General features: G+C 44.6%; 1 protein-coding gene across 1 annotated transcript in view; it reads left to right on the top strand.

Moving 5' to 3' along the window:
* Window positions 1–19396, top strand: part of VAT1L (vesicle amine transport 1 like) — an 86537-nt gene that overhangs the window by 6812 nt on the left and 60329 nt on the right. The window contains exons 3-4 of the mRNA XM_019535438.1: window positions 700–915; window positions 14921–15063. Of these exons, the coding sequence (XP_019390983.1) occupies window positions 700–915; window positions 14921–15063 (359 nt within the window). The remainder of the gene's footprint in view (window positions 1–699; window positions 916–14920; window positions 15064–19396) is intronic.

Here is a 19396-nt window from a genome sequence, read left to right on the forward strand (position 1 = left end):
GATTTTTTTTTTTCTGCAAAAAGCAATACTATATATCATAATATAAAATAACTGCTAGATAAAGAAATATTGATAGTGTTAAAATCTGAACCGTTGGTTCTACTACTCTCAAATTGAGAGGGGTTTTTTTGTTGTTGTTCTTGTTGTTTTTGTTTCTTTTTCCATGAATTACAAATCTGATTCACTTATCAACAAGTAGCATGTTCATAACCTTTCAAGCTTTGGATCAGAATAAACTTCCTTTTAGATGTAGTTTCGTGGCTAGATCCGTTCATTCTGTTGGTCCTCTCCCTCCATCCCTCCCTTCCTCCAGGATTTTATTAGTAGTACTAAAGTCCTTTGCTACTTGCAGAACCCCAGTGCTTTACAAGGAAAAATAACGCAGGAGGATGGGTGTTAATATTGGTATTGACTGAAAAGCAGCTGTTAATTATTTTTTTTACCAGAAAAACAAGCCCACGAAGAAGCAGTATTTTAAAAACATAAAGTTAAAATTGAATTCCTTCAAAAATCTTTACAGTCCAAGACTGATTATAGTGGTAGAAGTAGTTTTGTCTGCCAACTAGCCCGTAGATTTTAGTAGATTTTAGATTTAGATTTTACTCTTTTTTTTTTTTTTTTAAAGTGTGTTGCTGCTATTTTGTAAGATGTAAACTGACTAGCTTGATAACCTTGATATCCTTTTTGTATTTACTGTAGATTGGGGACAGAGTCATGGCTTTTGTGAACTACAATGCATGGGCTGAAGTAGTATGTACTCCAGTAGAATTTGTCTACAAGATCCCTGATGACATGAGTTTTTCTGAAGCTGCTGCCTTTCCTATGAACTTTGTAACTGCCTATATGATGCTCTTTGAAGTTGCCAACCTAAGAGAAGGCATGTCTGTGCTAGTTCACTCTGCGGGAGGAGGAGTGGTAAGTTGATGTATTTAACACCTCTCATTATTAGGTACTGATATAATCTGCTGTACATTAATACTTGGGATGGATCTGGGTCTTGAAGTTTGGGCTGGGAGCCACCTTTCCTGAGTGTTGGGGGGCATAGGGAAATTAAGGGCATGATTTTCTGTTTTTAACTTAGAAAAAACACACACACAAACAGGCTAACAGCTTATTGACTTGTATTAACAGGAGCATATCATGTCTCTTGCAGATTAGGGAAGGCACTGGTGCAGACTCTGTGGCACTGGTGCAGACTCGCGTGGAGTACTGTGTCCAGTTTTGGCCCCTGCACTTCAAACCTGATGTGGACAGATTGGAGAAGCTCCAGCAGACCAAAAAAATTATTAGAGGCCTGGGAAATATGACTTACAAGGAAAGGCTCAAAGAACTAGGGTTATTCAGCTTGGAGAAGAGAAGAACGAGGAGGGATTGGTTAACAGCCTTCAGTTACCTGAAGGACGATTTTTTTTGTAGAGGGTGGAGATGGGTTTCTCTCTTTGGCCATAAAGGACAAGACAAGAAGCAATGGCCTCAAGCTACAGCAAAGCAAATTTAGATTAGGGACTAGGGCTCTGTCTACACATGTGCCCCACTGCACGGTTGGTACTGAAGCAAGTACTAAATGACTATGCAGTCCTGGCAGTTCACAGGTCGTTTCCAACCCTACTGCACAGTAGTAATGAGCTATTGCACAGTAGCAGCAGCATCCGGGTTAGTACTGCCGACACTACATCACCATAGCGATGAGCTATGATGCTGTAGTTTGTCGCTATGGTGACATAGTATCTTGTGTAGATTTGACCTAGGAAAACGTTGTGACTCTGAGGATGGTTAAGCATTGGGACAGGCTACCAAGAGAAGTTGTGGGATCTCCATCCCTGGACGTTTTCAAGAGCAGGTTGGACAGACACTGGGCTGGGACTGTTTAGTCAGGGATGATCCTGCCTTTAGCAAGGGGGCTGGACTGGTTGACCTCATATGATCCCTTCCAGCCTACTTTCCTGTGATCCTAGGTAACATCATATGTATCTAAGGGCTCATCAGTTAGGGGCTTTCTGATACAGAAGCCTATCGCATTAAACTTAGGTGAACCAATTAAGTGAAAAGTCAGTTGGAGTTCAAAGAGACCATGTAGACTGAGTGAGATTTTTTGCTTGGGTAGCTGGATTTCGGGGTTGGGTGGTGTGTGTGGAGTATTCTTTCTCCTTCCTCCTCCAGCACAGAAGAGGCCTCTCCCTTCCTCCACAGCGAAGGGCAAACAATGGAAAATCTTGTTGGGATAAGCCTAAAGAAAATACTGCATGCAATTATTTCTTAAAGCAGTGGCTAGTGCATGGTGTAGTCTGGCATTGTCCAAGTGTAGTGCTTGAGCAGAAGCATGCTGGGATGGTTGCAGTGAAACAACCAGGAAATAAGGAGTTGGGGGCCTATACTGCAAATCACTTAAGCTCTGGTTTTGGAAAGCACTTAAGCATGTGCATAATATTAAGTTATTGACAATGGAATTTGCGTGGATTTCAACTATATATTTTATTCTGGAACTGTGGTAGGCCTCAGCCTTCTAACCTCTTATTCCTTAAGTTTGCTTTGTTTATCCTAAATTAATATCCTAAAGTCTATTACTAAGTCTGGCTGGCAGTCCCAAATACCTTATCCTTAATTTTATGCCTTTACCTCTTCCCCCCCCACCCAAGTCCTGTATAAGATAAGGCTAGAAATCAAATGAACAAATTCCTCAGCTCTCAGCGCAAAATATGTGTAGCCAAAGATAATCCTACTTGCAATAAATTGCCCTCTCGGAATACTCCTGTAAATGACTGGAATGTATAATCTTATTACACTAGTACAGTACAGTCTAGGGCATTATGGCCTATTTTATTGTTTTATTATTAAAATCTTTCAAGTGGAATTTGGAACTGTTAAAATAACGTGGGGCTGCATAGTCAGGGAGACATGCATGTTGTGCAGTATGCAGGGCTGGCTTTTACCTTTATGGTAGTAGGCCACATGTGGTGATGCAGAACCAGAGTAGCCTATCTGGGTTGAGTAGAGATATTTCTATGGAAATGGGTGTATAAATTGCTATGCACACTTCCATAAAATGGCAGAATGGGCTGCCTGCCATAGAACTAACCCCATGGGCTCCCTCTCCCAAGGGGACCTCAGTCTTCTCCATCTCCCTCTACCCCGTGGGACCAAAATGTGCCCCATCTGATCTCCTTCTTCCCCTTTGCATGTTAACTCTTCCCATCCTCCAATTCGATCAGTTATAGTCCTTGGGCTGGGCTGCATCTCTGTGTCTGATGCAGCTGTGCACGTGACTGTTGTTCTTCTGATAGCTGCTCAGTGCTTCTTCCCATTGGCCATGTGCCGCAAGCCCTGGTGAGCCTATCATTAGAGGAGCTAATGGCAGGAAGTGTGCTTAGTGGAGTACGAGGAGGTGTAAAGAGTCGTGCACCAGTGTTATGCCTCATTGTGTGAAGCCAAGAACTGGGACAAAGTCAGAGGTTAAGGAGGTCTTTACCAATCTGTGCTGGGCCAGTGAGATTTGCAGGAGCGAGTATCTCTATCTCAAAGGGATGGAAGGGGTCCCACAACCACCTGGCCTACAGTGTTTTCTTGTAGTCAGCTACTTCTGTCCATGACAGAGCATGGAAGATAAAATCAGAAGAAAACAAATTTCCCAATCCTATCAGTAGGTCATGTCTCCTTGCCTGACCTCACAAGTAGATCCTTTTGCTTTGGAGTCAGGTGGGTTTTGTCCTTTAACTAAACACCCAGACCAATAAGCAGTGGGCTGATAGACCCCGAACTACATTGCTACATGCACCGCTCCAGGTATTAATCCACTGAAAAATTTAGCAGAATACACTGGGGAAATTTATACAAAATTTCTCATTAATAGTACAAGAAAACCAGCACTAAAATCACTTTTGGAAAAGAGATTTTCTGTGCTGTTGCATTAATGGGTGCAACGCCCATTAATATTTACAGTAAGGAAAAACACTCCTCAATTTTTGTTTTGTCTTTCTCCAAATGTCATGAAAATTCCTGAATAGTTTAATGAGACAATAGAAACACTGTAATGGTAGAACTTTTACAATGTCCTCTGCTCCCCCACAATCAGTTGAAGTTCATTATTCTAGCCGCTTCAGGCATTTTAGAGAAGATATGCTGCTTCATAAGCTTTTTTTTGGAGGGCTTTTTTGCCTCCCCCCCTCCCCCCTGTCCCTCTGATAAGAATCTTGCATGCTTTTCATAAACTAAAGTCAGTGAAAACTTACTAACTTCCATGTGTAAGATGCCTCTTTTGTTCAGTTCAAGGAAATCTTTGTGGTAGCAATGATAAAAGGCAACATAGCAAATGTCTTTCTGGTTTGGAAATTTAAGGTCTGAATAAGGAGTCAAAGAGCAAATATTGCCCCATTCCGGAAGTTCTGGACTTAAAGCAGAGACTTAAAATAGAGGCAGATGCTGACCAAAAGGAAAAGACCCTGTGATTAAAATCTGGGTCTGCGTCCACACGAGCGTGGATGTTCGTTTCCTGGGGCACAAGTAGCATCAGGACACCTTGTGCCGCTACAAATTGTCCTTTGGCGTGTGGCAGGATACCCCGGGTGGGGTAGGGGAAGCTGGGGTCAGCACTGGGCTGGCCTCCGCAGCCTTACCTGGGATCCTGGAGGGCTCCTGGAGCTGCAGCGGCAGGAATCCTGCTGTTTGGACTCTGGCCGGCAGCCGGCACGTGGCTGTGGCCGTCCAGGCTCCAACTTTGAGTGGTGTGCGTTGCCCTCGCATATGCCTCTCTGCCTTTTTTTTTTTTTGTGTGTGTGCAGGTTTCTGTTGACCCCTGGATATCCCCTGCTCTGCTCCCTTGAAGTGCGGAGAACAGCTAAATGTGTGGTATGTGGCATTGCAGATGTGTCTGTGGCACCGCATACTGCACGGCCACGCTCATCCGGGTGCAGCCTGTGTTCAAAGTCTTTAGCTACTGCTCCTTCAGGCACAAGGACTGGGAGCCTTGTTGTGCATGGCACAGTTGTTCTCCCAGCCAACTAGAACAAATTCTTGAAGCAGGATGCTGCTTGCCTACATCTTCATACTGGGAAAAGGCACTCTCTGGAAGAGAGCTACTTGCCTCTTTTGTGTCAGGAGGTGATAAAAGCTGTTTGATTGCCTGTAATATTATTAAGGTAGGTTGAAGACCTTTGCCCTGGCAGGAACTCCTAGAGAAGGAAGAGAGCACTGGGTGGTGGAGATTTGTTGCAAGCTTGAGGTTTTTCTGCAGAGGCTGCTGTCAGCCTGGAGAGAGCTAGATGGGAGTAATTTTAAAACGCCTGCTAGGAAGAGAGAGGTCAGGGTTATTGCCTGCTACAATTGGATTTGGATGAGGCGTGAGCACATAGTGGGTCATGTAGTCGTGATCGGTGCCTTTCAAATCCCTGGAGGTACTCTTGGGAGATTTGTCATGAACTCTCTTTTGATTCCTAGTTCAATAACCATGTGCCTGACTAAGCACATAAGCATTTCTGTTGAATTGCATGGGATTACTTGTGTGCTTAATGCATGTGCTTAGGTGGTCTGCAGAGTTGAGCCCTAAGACGGGACTAAGTAACAGCTTTTAATATTTAGCGTAAACTCTGTTGGTCCACACTTTGAACTTAATGGTGAAAGAATTGGGGAGCTCTCTAGAGGGGGAAAAAAAAATCAGTGGTAGGAGAGAGTCACAACTTGCAGGTCCCTCATAGCTATACAAGAACTGCTACATTTGATTAATCTTTCAGTGGTCTCACGGGGAAGCTTTTTATCTACCCCTGGGATGGTTGTGAGCCCTCCTCCTTGGGAATTCAAATTCTGTGTCTCTGGAAATAGACATTTTTTTTCCCCAGATGAAGCTTACATGGCAACTATTTGAAGGAAGCAAACCAGCAGAACTAGTAAGCAAGCTGAAGAGTAAAATGAGCTCCGCTGGGACTTTCAGCCTAAGTATAAGGCAATTTAATTACTCAAAGTGAAGATTCTTGAGTCACTGTATTTAGGCTAATATGCAGTATGCATCCTGACACTTAAAACCAACTCCAGGTTTCAATGTTTTATCCTGGATTAGTAGAAATTAAGAACTGTTTTTAGGTCTTTGTAGCATCCATCCATCCAGTCACTTGAATAGCTGACTGTGTAATGGGGGCTCGCTCTGATGGGTAAGCTGAGAGCCATTAATTGTCTCTCAAGTCTCAAGTCTTGAGGATACTAGAATGGAGACAGGGCTGAAAATCAAGTCTTGCCAGAATTAGGCCCCAAGAGATGCATCCAGAGAAGAAATCTAAACTCTAACTATGGTATCTTGGCAGGCTGGTGGCTGGCATGTTTTCAGTTGAGGGGGTGGTAACTTTCAGAAGCGCTTGGCATCATCTAGACTTTGCTGACTTGACTATAATGAGGATAGTTTAACCCTGAGCATTTTTTTTTTTTTTAAAAACCCTACCTCAAATTAATGTCTGCATTTTTAATCCAAAATCCTGTACCTTCAGATATGAAACTCAGTGTAGCTCTTTCTTGTCAACCACATTATTCCATCCACAATCTGTTGTTTCCCTCCTGCAATGACACAGCGCCCCTCTTTCTAAACTGGTATTTCGCCTGCGTGATAAATACCTTCACGTCAAACAACATGACAAAGTAGGTGCTTGTAGCTTACAGTGATGAAACTGGTATGAATAATTAGAATATATTCATCGGGGCAGGAGAGATCTTTCCACGCAAATCGAATTGTCCAGGTAAACAAAATGCCTCCCTGTTAATACATTTTGATTGACGCAGAGTAAGGAAGAGCCGGGGAATCGTTTCCCACTGTTGAGCCCAGCGGGACCGTAAACGTACCAGAACGTTTGATCATTCTTCAAAGCGAGTTCAGCCTGCAATTGTTTATGAAAGCATTTCCTTGGTGTATTGTGCACATCGGTGCGGTTAGACCTCAAAGTACAGCATTTCGTTCTTTACATAGAGCAGCAATAACCCTATAATGTGACCGTTGTGAGCTCCAAGGCATTACTGTCAAAACTGCTTTCGGGAAGACGGAGTTTGTTTAGACCCAGTGTGAGCAGAAGCTATTCCTATGGGCCTGTCTTTAGGCGTATGGTTGGGCGTGAAGGTTGGGGCTGTAACAGGGCTTCCAGCCCAAAATGTATAGGAGCTAGATAAAATATCAGAGACCCACCCACCCCAGTCTTCTTCCTGATTCACCTGAGTCTTCACGTTCTTATTTGATTCTCTTCTCCGTAGTTGCTAAGAAATCTTGTCTCTTCTTCCCCAGGCTCTGGGGAGGAATATGCAGCATTCGTGGATGTCCTGAGATGGACAGGGATTCTTCTAATGTTGAGGGTGGTGACTCGACTCTCAATTCTGCACTTATTGAAGACAGGCAGCTATTTGACTACAACGTGGCAGGAGGACTTCTTTCCCCATGTTCTTTCCTGCTCTGTGCACAAGGCAAACCTGACACTGGTGCTGGCCTGCTCAGCACCTATGCTAGCACCCTCTTCCTGCTGGCCTGGGCCCCTCTGCCCGAGGGAAAGGCACATGGAAAGAGCATGGCTGGGAAAGTGAGTCCCTGCTTCATCTAAGGCTAGAAGAGCATTAGCATTTTCCCTCCTTGGGAGCATTTCCCTGTGAGCAGTGAAACAAGGTAATGGATACTAATTTGGTATTTGGTGCGCATGATGCACTAGTTTAACTGGCAGGGTAAGATGTGTCAGAGAAAGGAGGGAGAAGCAGGTTCTGCTTCATCTTCTCCATCCCTACTCCTTGAGCCGCCTCGGTGTTAACTGCCTGCATTTTGCACAGCTGCTGAGAACACAAAAGGTGCAAATTGCAGTATTTCACCATTTGCCCTCCACACACCAAGCGGAGTTAATAACTGGCTCTTGCACTAAAATGTCAATCTTGCAGGAGCTAAAATTAGGCTTGCTGTCACACAGAGGCATCGATTGCAACCCTATGGTTGTGATGTGACCTTCATTTTCAGGCTTGACATCAGAGGAAGTGCAATCAGTGTGAGTTGGTTAAAGATGCAGGTTTTCACATTTGAACTTAAAGAATAAAACCAGCATGGCTGCTGTTTCAGGTCACTATTTACTGCTGCCCTTATTTTAATCTTGCCTTCCCTGCATTGTTCAGCTGTGATGCTGGAACGTTTGCAGTGAGTCTAAGACAGCTACGTTGCCACAGGACTTGAAGGTGTTTCTTGAGTCAAAATTCAACCCCATTCTAAGCAACTGTCAGATAATGAGATGAATAGTTAGCCATGTTAGTCTGAATTGGAAATGCATAAGCTTTTTTTGAGCCAGAGCTCACTTCAGTGTTGTTGATTTCACAGCAACTGAGATTCAGACCTGTTGAGTCAAATGGTTCACAGCTGGACACTTTTGCAAGAAAAAACATTTCCAAAACAGGGCAGCTTTTGATGACTATTGTCACACTTTGATCAGCAAGATATCCCCTTAGTTCAGGTGTAATGATGATCAGATTTGGACCCCAGGTCTCTTTCTTTTGTTTTACTGCTCTGAAATGTTCAGTTTTTTTTATCTAGTTTCAAATTTCCTCTGGTTTAATTGGAAAAAATGATACCTTGAGGAGCTGGGGTATTGTGTAGGTTGACTTCTCCTTTCACTTTGGATACCTCAGCCTGGATGCTGGGAAATTGTTGTACAATCCTCAGTGTCATTTCCCATATTCTGTTTGTTCAGTACACACATCCTATAACAGTTCAAATAAATCGTTCAGCTGCCTATCTGTCTTCAAATATGATAGCCCTAAAATGCAATGGCAAAGAATAATGGCTTCTCTTCGGATCAGTCCCAAACAGGATTCTCACACAGGAATCTGAATGATGGGGAGAAAAGTAGCATCTCTGGGCTGCAAAATACATGAGAGAATAGTTAATTTTGATATTACTCGTTCTGGAATCTCACTTTTATTGTGTAATGCTGCTAGTCCAGCTTCACAAAGTGTTTTGGATCAAGTACGTGGTTGGAACTAGTTAGTGTGCAAGTTAATTTAGTCTAGCCAGCTTGTACTACTGAGGATGTGGCCCATCTTGTTCACAGGGAAAAAAAATACACACACACACCACATTTTACCAGAAGAAGCAGTGCATTACTTTTATCCCATTTCTGTAGCATCTATATAGACTGGTGCTTCACTGGGGCTTTTTTGCACTTTTATCAAGTAGCTGATTCAATCAGCTATTAGATAAACATTAAAAAAAAGCCCCATTAAAGCACCTGATCTGTACAGATGTTGGGCAAGCTGGCTCCAACTAACGCATTGCCTCTTCTGGGCATGTTCTGGGCTCGGCACAGGAGCGCGCAGCGTTTTAAAGTGCTGGTGCGTGGAGGGTTGTGTGTTTGTTTTTAATGTCTGCAGGCAGCCAGGGATGCTTTCAAGATGGAAACTGGATTAAATACATTTCTGGTCCCATGTTCTCAACAGCACCTTTGATTTGGTAGTTTAGGTTGGCAATAAAAACTCTTTTCCATTTATGCTCTTCCCTCTCTTTCACCTAACCTCCCTAACTTGAGTAAAATATACTGTGATTATTTTAATTTTGTGTCTTCAGTTTCCCTTTGGTTCCCATGTGATTGGCACAGGCTTCCAACTCTGCATAAGCTTAAAACTTTAACTGGAACTTAATTCTTGCAAGCATTTCTAATTGTACTCAGTTTTGTAACCATCCCATGTTCAGATTGGGTCCTCCATGCTGATCATTATAAATGGTGAGTAGCTCTTTAAATGGAATCCACAGGCACGTCTGCACATGCAGTTTGCAGCACCACAAACCTCATGCACTGCACGTGCATGCATTTGCTGCACGCCAAAAAAAAACACATGCCCAAAAAAACCCGAGGCGGCACATGTGGCTACAGCATGCGCCACTTGAAACTAGCGCAGTGCAATATGAGAGATTCCTCATTGCCATAGAGGCCCTTTAATTGGAGTTATTCTTTCCCTGGAGACTTTCTGTAGACTCTGCATGATAAGCAGTACAAAAATCAGATTCTGGAAAGATTAACTCTTTTTCAGGGAAATGCTTCATTGAAATAATAGATGCAGTTATTATTTACTTTGGATCACTTTATCCAAAGACTGCTCAGTCCTGTTAAAGGTAAAATTAATTGTCAGATGAGAATTGGATTTCTATGTTGTATTTTCTTGGGTTCAGTAAGCAAGGACCTGTTCTGTAGTTATGCTTTGAGTTGTTCATATTTGAAAATAAATGTTTATGGCAGGCCACGAATGATTGATTTTGTAAGTGCTAAGCAGGTTTAGGAGCACATGAATTACTCATGGTAAAAGCCTGCCTATGTCGGCTCTCACAAAATAGCCATGAGGAAGGCTAAACAGCAGTGGAACTAATGCGGTTCTGTTAAGTGAGGAGGCAGGCAGGGTACTCGAAGCCCCTTCTCTGGTCTACATTAAGCACAAAGCTCTTTTCTAGCATAACTTCTCTACAGAGAGCAGATGTGGATTGAGGCTGACATACCCTCAGCTGGCTGATTCCAGTGTCCAAGTCATGCTTCATATATAAAGACTGTACTGCAGCCACCGGTTTGCAGAGTAGATCTCTATCTTTTCCATGTCAGGAGAGAATGAGGTTTTGTTTTCTCCAGCCTCTGTAAAACTGCTGTATGCGCATCACATTTACTTAGATTCTGTATGGGGACCAGGATCAAATTTCCAAGCATTTTGTTTAACTAACCTCGGATATAACCTCATAAGCTTGAACTGTTTGTCTCGCTTGTGCTGGAATAAGTTAATGGAATAGAAATGAGATTTAAGTGCTGTTTAGGAGCATGGCCAGGTTTAGGCATCAGAGTTCATAGGTGCTTCTGCCTGAAGCCATTTCGTGGGAAAAGCCTGTAGACTGTGATCACGAGTCAGCAATGTGTGTGTGTGTGTGTGTGTGTGTTAAGATCTTCCCTAAAATAAGTGAAAAAAAATGCTAAGTATAGATGTATATTAAGACGTGGAGGAGAAGAGGGTATGTAGGTCCTTTGTGGATTGCCTTTTAATACTTCTGTAGTTTTAGTTCAGTCCCATATAATTAAATGGTCACCTGAATCCAGATTTGGATTTCAGACATGCACACACAAATAGACGAGAGATGGTCGTGTTTGTGTTTTGGTCAGTCTTCTGTCTACAGCAGATGTACCACCAGTCATTTCTTCTTATGCATGTTCTGTTAGCCTGACAATTACTCAGTATAATTAAATTCCTGGAATTTCTACAGTCTTACATTAGACAAACGCAAGATGTTTTTCTTTTATAACAGTTGACCTTTCCAGTGTTCATTGGTGGCTTTTTTCTTCTTCCTTGGTACAATAATGGTGGATGCCCAAGGAGGGTAATGGGTAGGGGATAGATCACTCTAGATCAGTGGTGCTTAACCATTTTGGCTGGCAGGGTGGATGGGCAGTGCCCAGGCCAGCCACAGGCTGGATCCAGCTAGTGGTCCCAATCCAGCATGGGGTGGTCACAGCACATCTGGCCACACAGCGTGAGGCAAGGGGCATCCCAGCTCCAACCTGGCCTCACGGGATGGGGGAGGAATGGGGACATGGCCCAGCCCCAAGCTAGATCAGGTGGAGGGATGTGGCCTGGCCTCATCCAGCCCTGGGGGTGGGGGATGGAGGGGCGACTTGGCCCCAACCTGCTGCACTGGATTTGGAGTTTGGAAATTTGGCAGCAGAGAAGGGCAGCCATATTTATTGTCACTGCTCCCCTGCCACCAAATTTCCCGATCTGTGGGGAGCCCCATGAGCCAGAGGTTGAGCACCTTTGCTCTAGATCTGTCTGGTTCAATGCTCTCATTCTAGCAACCACTTCTGTAACTGTTAGAGACAAGATACCAGGCTAGATGGGGACATATTTATATAACAAATATTTGTGTTATGGGGGCTGGCTGAGTGGCACTCAGTGGGCTCTCACACACACTCCCGAATAGCAAGTTCTCTTGCTCTTTAACTGTTTTACAGCTGGGTTTTTTTGTCACACGCATCCAGTATCTCCTGTTGTAGGCTCAGGTAGGTTTTCTGGCTCTTGCATGTGTGAAAGCCAGCCAGCAAGGCTGTAGGCACTCGAGCCAACTTCTGGACTACTGTTTGCACTGTCGGAAGAGCCCCTAAGAGGATAAAGCCCATGTGGCAGTAGTCACACCAACCTGTTTGCATATACCATAAGACTTAAAATTAGGTTGGAAACCACAATGAACTAAGTGAAGGGACATGGTCCAGTGAGTCAGGTTACATTTCTGGGAGAGAAGAGCCTTGGAGGAAACATGATTGGTGCTGGTAGCGACTGGAGATGGTCTGTGCTTAAGACACTCAACTAGGATTCAGGAGACTCCCCTTAATATCCTAGTTTTGCCACAGACTTCCTGAATGATCATCCTCAAATCAGTGAATTCCTACATGATGAAATTTCTCTTTGTAAAGTGGGGATGATGATCTCCTTTTTTTTTCACTCTTTGCCATGCTGCCTATTTAATACCAGCCCAAAAAGAGCTCTCTAAACTGCCCCTTGCTAAGTTTGTACAGTACCTACCCTGAAGCAAATTACTACTATTGACCTCTCCTGACAGAATATGATGGAGAGAGAATTGCCACTGAAAATGATATTCAGCATTACCTGTGAGGATCCCAAGACCTCCAGGGTATGCAGTGTTATCTATTTTATCCTTTGTAAATAAAATCCAAGCACTGACGGCTGGTATTTAGATATCAATAATCAGGATTTCTTGTTTGAATAAACAGAAATGTATTTATCTGTGGGTGATTTTACTAGTCATGCATGTCATTTACAAATGATGCTCTTTAGCTGGAGAAATGGGAAGTGTGTGCTAAACTCAGCTAGACATCATAATTAAATAACAGTGCCAATTTTTACCCCTCTAACATCACCGAAACCTTTCTGGCCTTGGTGTGAATATACGTATGCCACTGGAGATGCAGTTTGGCTTATAAACATGTCTTTTTGTCCTGTTAAAGCAGCTATGCAAGACCAGACATCCCTATTCTGGGGATAACCAGATCTGTTCTACTCTAGATGCAAGAAATTTAGTGTTTGTACAATTCACTCTTCCTTTTTTCTCAGCCCTATAAAATTACAAGTTTTCTACATTTAATCATGGCATCTAAACCCGGCTGTGGCTTGCAGCTAAAGATGTCAAATCTAGATGTTTTGGTTGCAGAGCTTGCACATGACACTCATAGTCCTTCAGCCAAGACCTGTGGACCCATATGGTTTCAGTGGTTGTGTTGAATAGAAGGGACTTCTTTCCACTAGATGCTGCTTCCAGAATCTAAGCCTTATTTTGTAGTGGGCCCCATGAATTTTGGGCCTAGGACTCGGGGGCCCAAGAAACATGTAACCCATATTGGCTTTGATGGGAGTTTATATCGAGGGCTTGCAAGATGGAGTTAATTCTTGGTTCATTCCCCACCTATTATTTGACATTAAGAAAACCACTTCCATAGCAAAATATGGAGAACACCCATGGTGCTATGCATGCTTTCTTTCCAGAACCATTTGCTGGAAATGGTTTAACCCCTTTTCTCGTCTACTTTCCTGCCTGCTGTAAATCCATGCATACAGCCCAAGGAAGTGTGTTCGCACCAAACTTGTCCGTAGCTATTTCAACTGATTTGGGCCATCTCAGCAAACTTGAGCTGAGATTCGAATGAAAAAACTGGTTTTGATGAGGATGCTTTGCACAGCTCTGCTTGATTAATCTGCTTTCATTTGTAGAAGTGAAAATCAGGGGTAATTCTACTGAACGTAACAGTGGTAAGTGGGAGGAATATCAGGTATATTTTATCTGACTCACTTGCTCCTCGTTCTGGCTCTACCACTGAGCAACGTGACTTCTTTCTACAATTCAGACCATTGTGTTGTAAATTCCACACTGTATTGAAAAGCAGCTGCATTTATATTTCACAAACCAGAAAATCTGAAATGATGTGACTAATGTCAAGTACTGCCTGCCTGGTACATCATCATAAAAACAAGATATTTTTAAAAGGCTTGTTGAATTGCATAGGTTCAACTCCTCTGTTGCCAAATGGCAAAATTACCATTTACCTTTCCAAATGGGGCAAACTAAACTCAGGTGTGAAATGTCTTTCCTTGTCCCTCATTTCACAGGCACCCAATCTCAAGTATGTGTTGCAGTAGTGTTACTAATAAGACAAGGAGAGTACACCTGTTTAAATATGCTGCTTTGGAGTGTGGATGAACAGTAAAGTGCTGTGCTATACCATTTTAGAGCTGACTTGCTGTAGCTGTTTCATCTGACTGGTCTAAATGGAACATAAATTGCTGTAATGTTAAACCTGTTTCAGATCTAAACTTAAAGGGGTTTACCTCCACTATATTGGCATAGTAGTGGCCAAACAAAACACCTGTATCATTTCAGCATATACAAGCTCCCAAATGACAAGTTCTCCTGTATCCTTTTAGTGTTTACATCTGTGCTTTTGTCTCATGCATTCACTGTCTCCTATTGCAAGCTTAAGTAGGTTCTCTTGCATGTATGGAAAAAATAGAAGAAAAAAATTACATTTTTTTGTGTGATGGCAAAACGTGCATCTCTTACACAGACGTGCAGTTTTTAAAGGGGATGATGTCAGTTTAATTTGAATCTCTTAAAAGGAATTGATGCACTTAACTAACACCCCTTTAATAATTATGTTTAGTTTCTTCCAGTGCAATTTAGACTTTGTATTGGTCTAAAAAAGAATATTGTGAGTGTCTCTTGGAATAAATATTTACCAGGTAAGCTGTGAATTGTCTGACAGTTAGATGAAGAAAGTTTGGAAACTGTTTGTGATCAGTCTTGGCTTTTCCTCCATTATGGCTAAATGTAGAGGTGGAAATTGCATAACAAGCTTCCCATGTCAAAGGGGCTAACATGATGCTATACTTACAGGGTCAAGCTGTTGCCCAGCTCTGCTCAACTATCCCCAATGTTACTGTTTTTGGAACAGCGTCATCTTTCAAGCATGAAGCAATCAAGGATTCAGTAACTCACCTGTTTGACAGAAATGCAGACTATGTCCAAGAAGTAAAACGGTAAGAGGTTTTGTTCCTTGTTCACAGGGATTAGGTACAGCTTGCTAAATACGAAGAAAATGCCAGGTAAAGATTTTCTATGGGAAACAGTTAAATCCATGAGCTCAGAGCTATCATAGTATCTTGCTATTGAAGGGCTAATTATACTAAACAAGTATCTTCCTCTTCTACAATCAGCTGGATTTTATTGATTGCATTCATTCTTGAATTTCCATCACAAACCAAAGATATTAAATGAAAGAGAGAAAACATCTTAATGAGGGGATCTAATCTCTTATAGTGTACCCTTTGACGCTGGTCATCCACTGTAGCTTATTAAGTATGGTTATGGATAGACAAAACAACCGGATCAGTTTAGAAAGGGAACAACTTCCCATGTTTTATGCTGATGGGTTCATGTGTCCTCACTATACTACAGTAAATGGAACAAAAACGACAGTAAGTTAGCACCTGTTTCATTCCAGGATAACCTGTACTAGTTTAGCTATGACTTACTGAGGGATAGGAGTGGGCACATGAAAAAGTGGATCAGCTAACACATGCTCACAAATGGTAAGTGTTGTACTTCTCATTTCTTTAAATTGGTGAAGTTTTTTTTTCTATCCACAGCCTTGAACTGATATTTAGACTTGGACAGCTCTTTAGTAGATTTTCAGTTTACTGGAAATCTGGGGACATTTCCTGGAGTGAATGTCTGCCTAGATACTTATACTGCAAATAATGGACAATTGCCTACCACAATGTTGGATTTAATTGTGACTTCTTGAGAAGGGTGGGGGGAGGAAGGGAAGGGGCATGTTCAGTGTTCATTTGCTGTAAGGTTAGGGTCATTCTGTAGCCTCCTAAACTGGTAGTTTAGGCTTCAGTTTTCATGCAGAGTCATGGAATTTTTTTCTGTATTAGTCGGATTCTTGTTAGAGTCTAACGGATAAATTTGGCAGGACTTTAAAGTAAAATAAACAAACTGCTGTGGCCGCTTGTCAGCTGTCCTTGTAAAAACGAGTATTTATAGTTCTAGAATACAACATATATTTCTTGAATGCACCAATTAACTATTGTAGCAGAAATTTCCCAAAGGACCCATCCCCAGGTAGCGTGCCGTTCAGGGTTTTCATTAAGTAGGGTTTTTTTGGAAGAGAGGTTGCATCAGTGTACACAAAGGCTGTAGTTTTTGTGGTACCTTCAGTTGGGATCCTGGCAGACCTGATAACCTAAACAGATTTGGAAAGGAAAACATGGGTGCAGGAGGTAATGTTGGTGTAGCAGGAGTCTTACTTTCGGAGCCTCTCTGGGCGTGGGGCTCCGCCCTCCTGCAGTGGGCCAACCGCCTGCTTACTCTCTCCTGCCACGCCTTGATCTTACTTGTGATTGATAGATGATCTGAATCAGCAGGAGGCTGCCCGTTTATATAAGCCCCAATGACTGGGGCGCTGTCTGCGGCTCCTTTTCCTCCCCTACACCGCAGCCCACGCCTCGCGGATGTTGTTGGGATGACTTAACCTGGGCTGTGTTCCTAAGTCTCGACCCTTCTTTCATTCTCGGGGCTCCTTGCTGCCCCTCCTCACTCTTGGGCTCCTTGCCGCCCCCTACCTTGGGGCTTCTTGCTGCCCCCTGTTCTGAGGCTCCTCGCTGCCCCCTTCAGCTCCGGGGTCTCTCGTCCTCCTGACTCGGGGCTCCTCACTGTCCCCTTTTTACTCTGGGGCTCCTTGCTGCCCCCTCGCTCGGGGCAGCCTAACTGGGCCAATGTGCCCCTACACAAAGCTGCACCCTCTTCGGTGCCAGGAGACCCCCGCTATTGTGGGGCAACCCCTTGTAGCCTCACCCGGTCCTCCAGTTAACCATAACTAAACAGAACCATAAGTCAGTCGGCTGTAACTCAACAACAAGCCCGCCGGCTATAACATACAATCCAGTCCCACCTGTCTCTCCTGCCAAGCCTCCCAGCCAGGGTTCTTTCTACCCTGCAACATGATGCAGCTACTCGATCGGTCGGTCTGCTCAACTCAGCTTGACTCCACTGCAGAGCTCCTGCTTCTCCAGCTGCCAGAAGGGAACTGCCCTCCTGGCCTTTCTGCTCTCAGTCGCAGGGCACCTGAGAGCTCTGTGACAGTTGGACAATTTGAGCATATGCTTTCTCACTTCTGAGGGCACCTATAAATGAGCGTGGAGGCTGCTCCAATGCACTGGAATCCCAGCGTATTGGATCAGACTCTATTTAATTGAGTCTGCTGAAGTGTGGCTGTTGCCTCGCTCCAGCACCCTCCTGCGTCTCGTGTATCAGCATCCCTGAACTTGAAAATGTCAGTGGAAGCACTTTATCTAAAGCTCATCCAACGAGCTCTAGTTCAAGTGCCCCTGCCACCATTGTTAAGTGCGTGGATGCTGATACACAAGACATGGGAGGATGCTCTCGAAGCTGCTCTAATTAAAGTGCCGCAGTCCGCCACTCCCTGAGCATGTGTAAAAGTGCCCTGAGTTATTACAACCCCTGCTTGGTGTTGGACTTGGAAAGGAGACCTAAGTTCAGCTATTCATAGGTTCATAGGAAAATAAGGCTGGAGGGAACCTCACAAGGTCATCTACTCCAGGGCAGGCGGGTGTTGGAAGAGTGTTGAGCATTGTCGGCTGAAGATCTTCAGTTCTCATCTAAAAAAGCAGGTGAATTATTCTACTGTGTTGGCACAAGTGGTTTCTGCATTTTCAGTTGGATACAAGCTATCCCTCACTTTCATCTTAAACAGGTGAGTTCTTAAACCACACCTGTCAGTCATCTCAGAGGTGACAGCACTTTCTTGTGCTGGGATGCTGTTCCCCAAGTGCCCATTAGCACCCATTAAAGCCAATGACTTTCTAATTCAGGGGCAGGCAATTATTTGGGCTCATGGGCCACATAGGCAGATCTGGGGAGCTGGTGCAGATCGGTCAGCACCCCCCCGCCCCACCTTTCTAGGCAGCCCAGGCAGCAGTGGTGGGTCCTTCTGGCTGCCACCACCACTTGCCTGGACCCCAACCCACCCTGCACCTGCTCTGGACTCAGCCCAGCGGAACGGACCAGGTCCAGACTGGCTGGAGCCCACATGCATGGCCCCCACCCTGGCCCATCCGTGCCTGCTCTGGACTGCCTGGCCATGCTGAGCAGCGGCAGTAGCCAGGCAGAAGCTGCTGCTGGGCCCAGGGAAAAAGTGCTGTCTTTCCCCACTGCTGGGCCCTTCTCGTTGCAGCTGCCTGCAGCCCACACCCAGGCTGCCCTTCCACTCCTCTCCACTGCTGCCTCTGGGCCATCCAGCAGGGCAGTGCTGGCAGCACACATGAGCCACAGGGCAGTCCAGGTGAAGGCTTCAGGCAGCTGCAACAAGAAGGGCCTGGCAGCAGCAAAGGGGAGGGGCAGCTACTTCCCAGCCGCCACCGCTGCTGCTGCCACTCAGCGTGGGCAGGGGGTTCAGAGCAGGCACAGGGTGGGTTGGGTCAGGGTCGTGCATGCAGGTTCCAGCTGGTCTGCTCTGCTGGGCCAAGTCTGGAGTGGGCTGGGGTCAGGGCTGTGTGCACAGGTCCCTGCCAGCACCACAGGGCTGGGGCCAGCAGCAGCCAGATGGAGCTGCCACTACCTGGGCTGCCTGGAAAGGCAGTCCAGCTGCGGAGTCGTCCCAGCCCCACTGTGTGCCCAGACGATGGCAGGACATGCCACGGACCAAACAGCGCCTGGGTCAGGCAGGACTAAGGGACCCACCGTAGACCAGACAAAATCTCTCACCCGCGGGCCATATTTTGCCCACCCCATCTAATTTCAGTGACAACCATTTCAGGCCCATAACAAAGCCTTGTGTTTCAATTGCAAGAAAATGTCGCTGTATGTGGAGATGCACTGTAACAGGAGAAGCGTTGTCTGGCAAAAGAGATCCCTGCTGCTTCCTCAACCCAGGAGTGATGCCTGGGGCTTGTTTCGTTCTGTTAGCAGGTATTGGAGGAGGAACCTGCAGATACCTGAGACTTTCCACTGCTTCTGGGCAGTATCTGCTGTTGACCCATCAACCTTCCAGTTTCTGCAGCAAGCTTAGGAGCCTGCCACCCCTTACCTAAATAGAGTTGTCTTAATAACATGGGAAACTAGGCCTAACCTTGACATGAGATACTTTTCTTTTGTGCCACCAGAGGAGAATAATGGTTATGGAATGCTCCACTCTGCTCTGGTAGGTGATGGTGGCTGGAAACCCAAGAAATGACTATAGCGAGACTCAGTTATGGAAGAATGAAGCTTTACTCTTTGGAGTATCATGCACAGAAGCAGTTGGGGATATTCAGTTTACTTTTCTTATGAGTAGGTTTTTCTCTATAA

This window comes from Crocodylus porosus, unplaced genomic scaffold (assembly GCF_001723895.1).
Source record: "Crocodylus porosus isolate Cpor-Errol unplaced genomic scaffold, CroPor_comp1, whole genome shotgun sequence".
Taxonomy (NCBI): Eukaryota; Metazoa; Chordata; order Crocodylia; family Crocodylidae; genus Crocodylus; species Crocodylus porosus.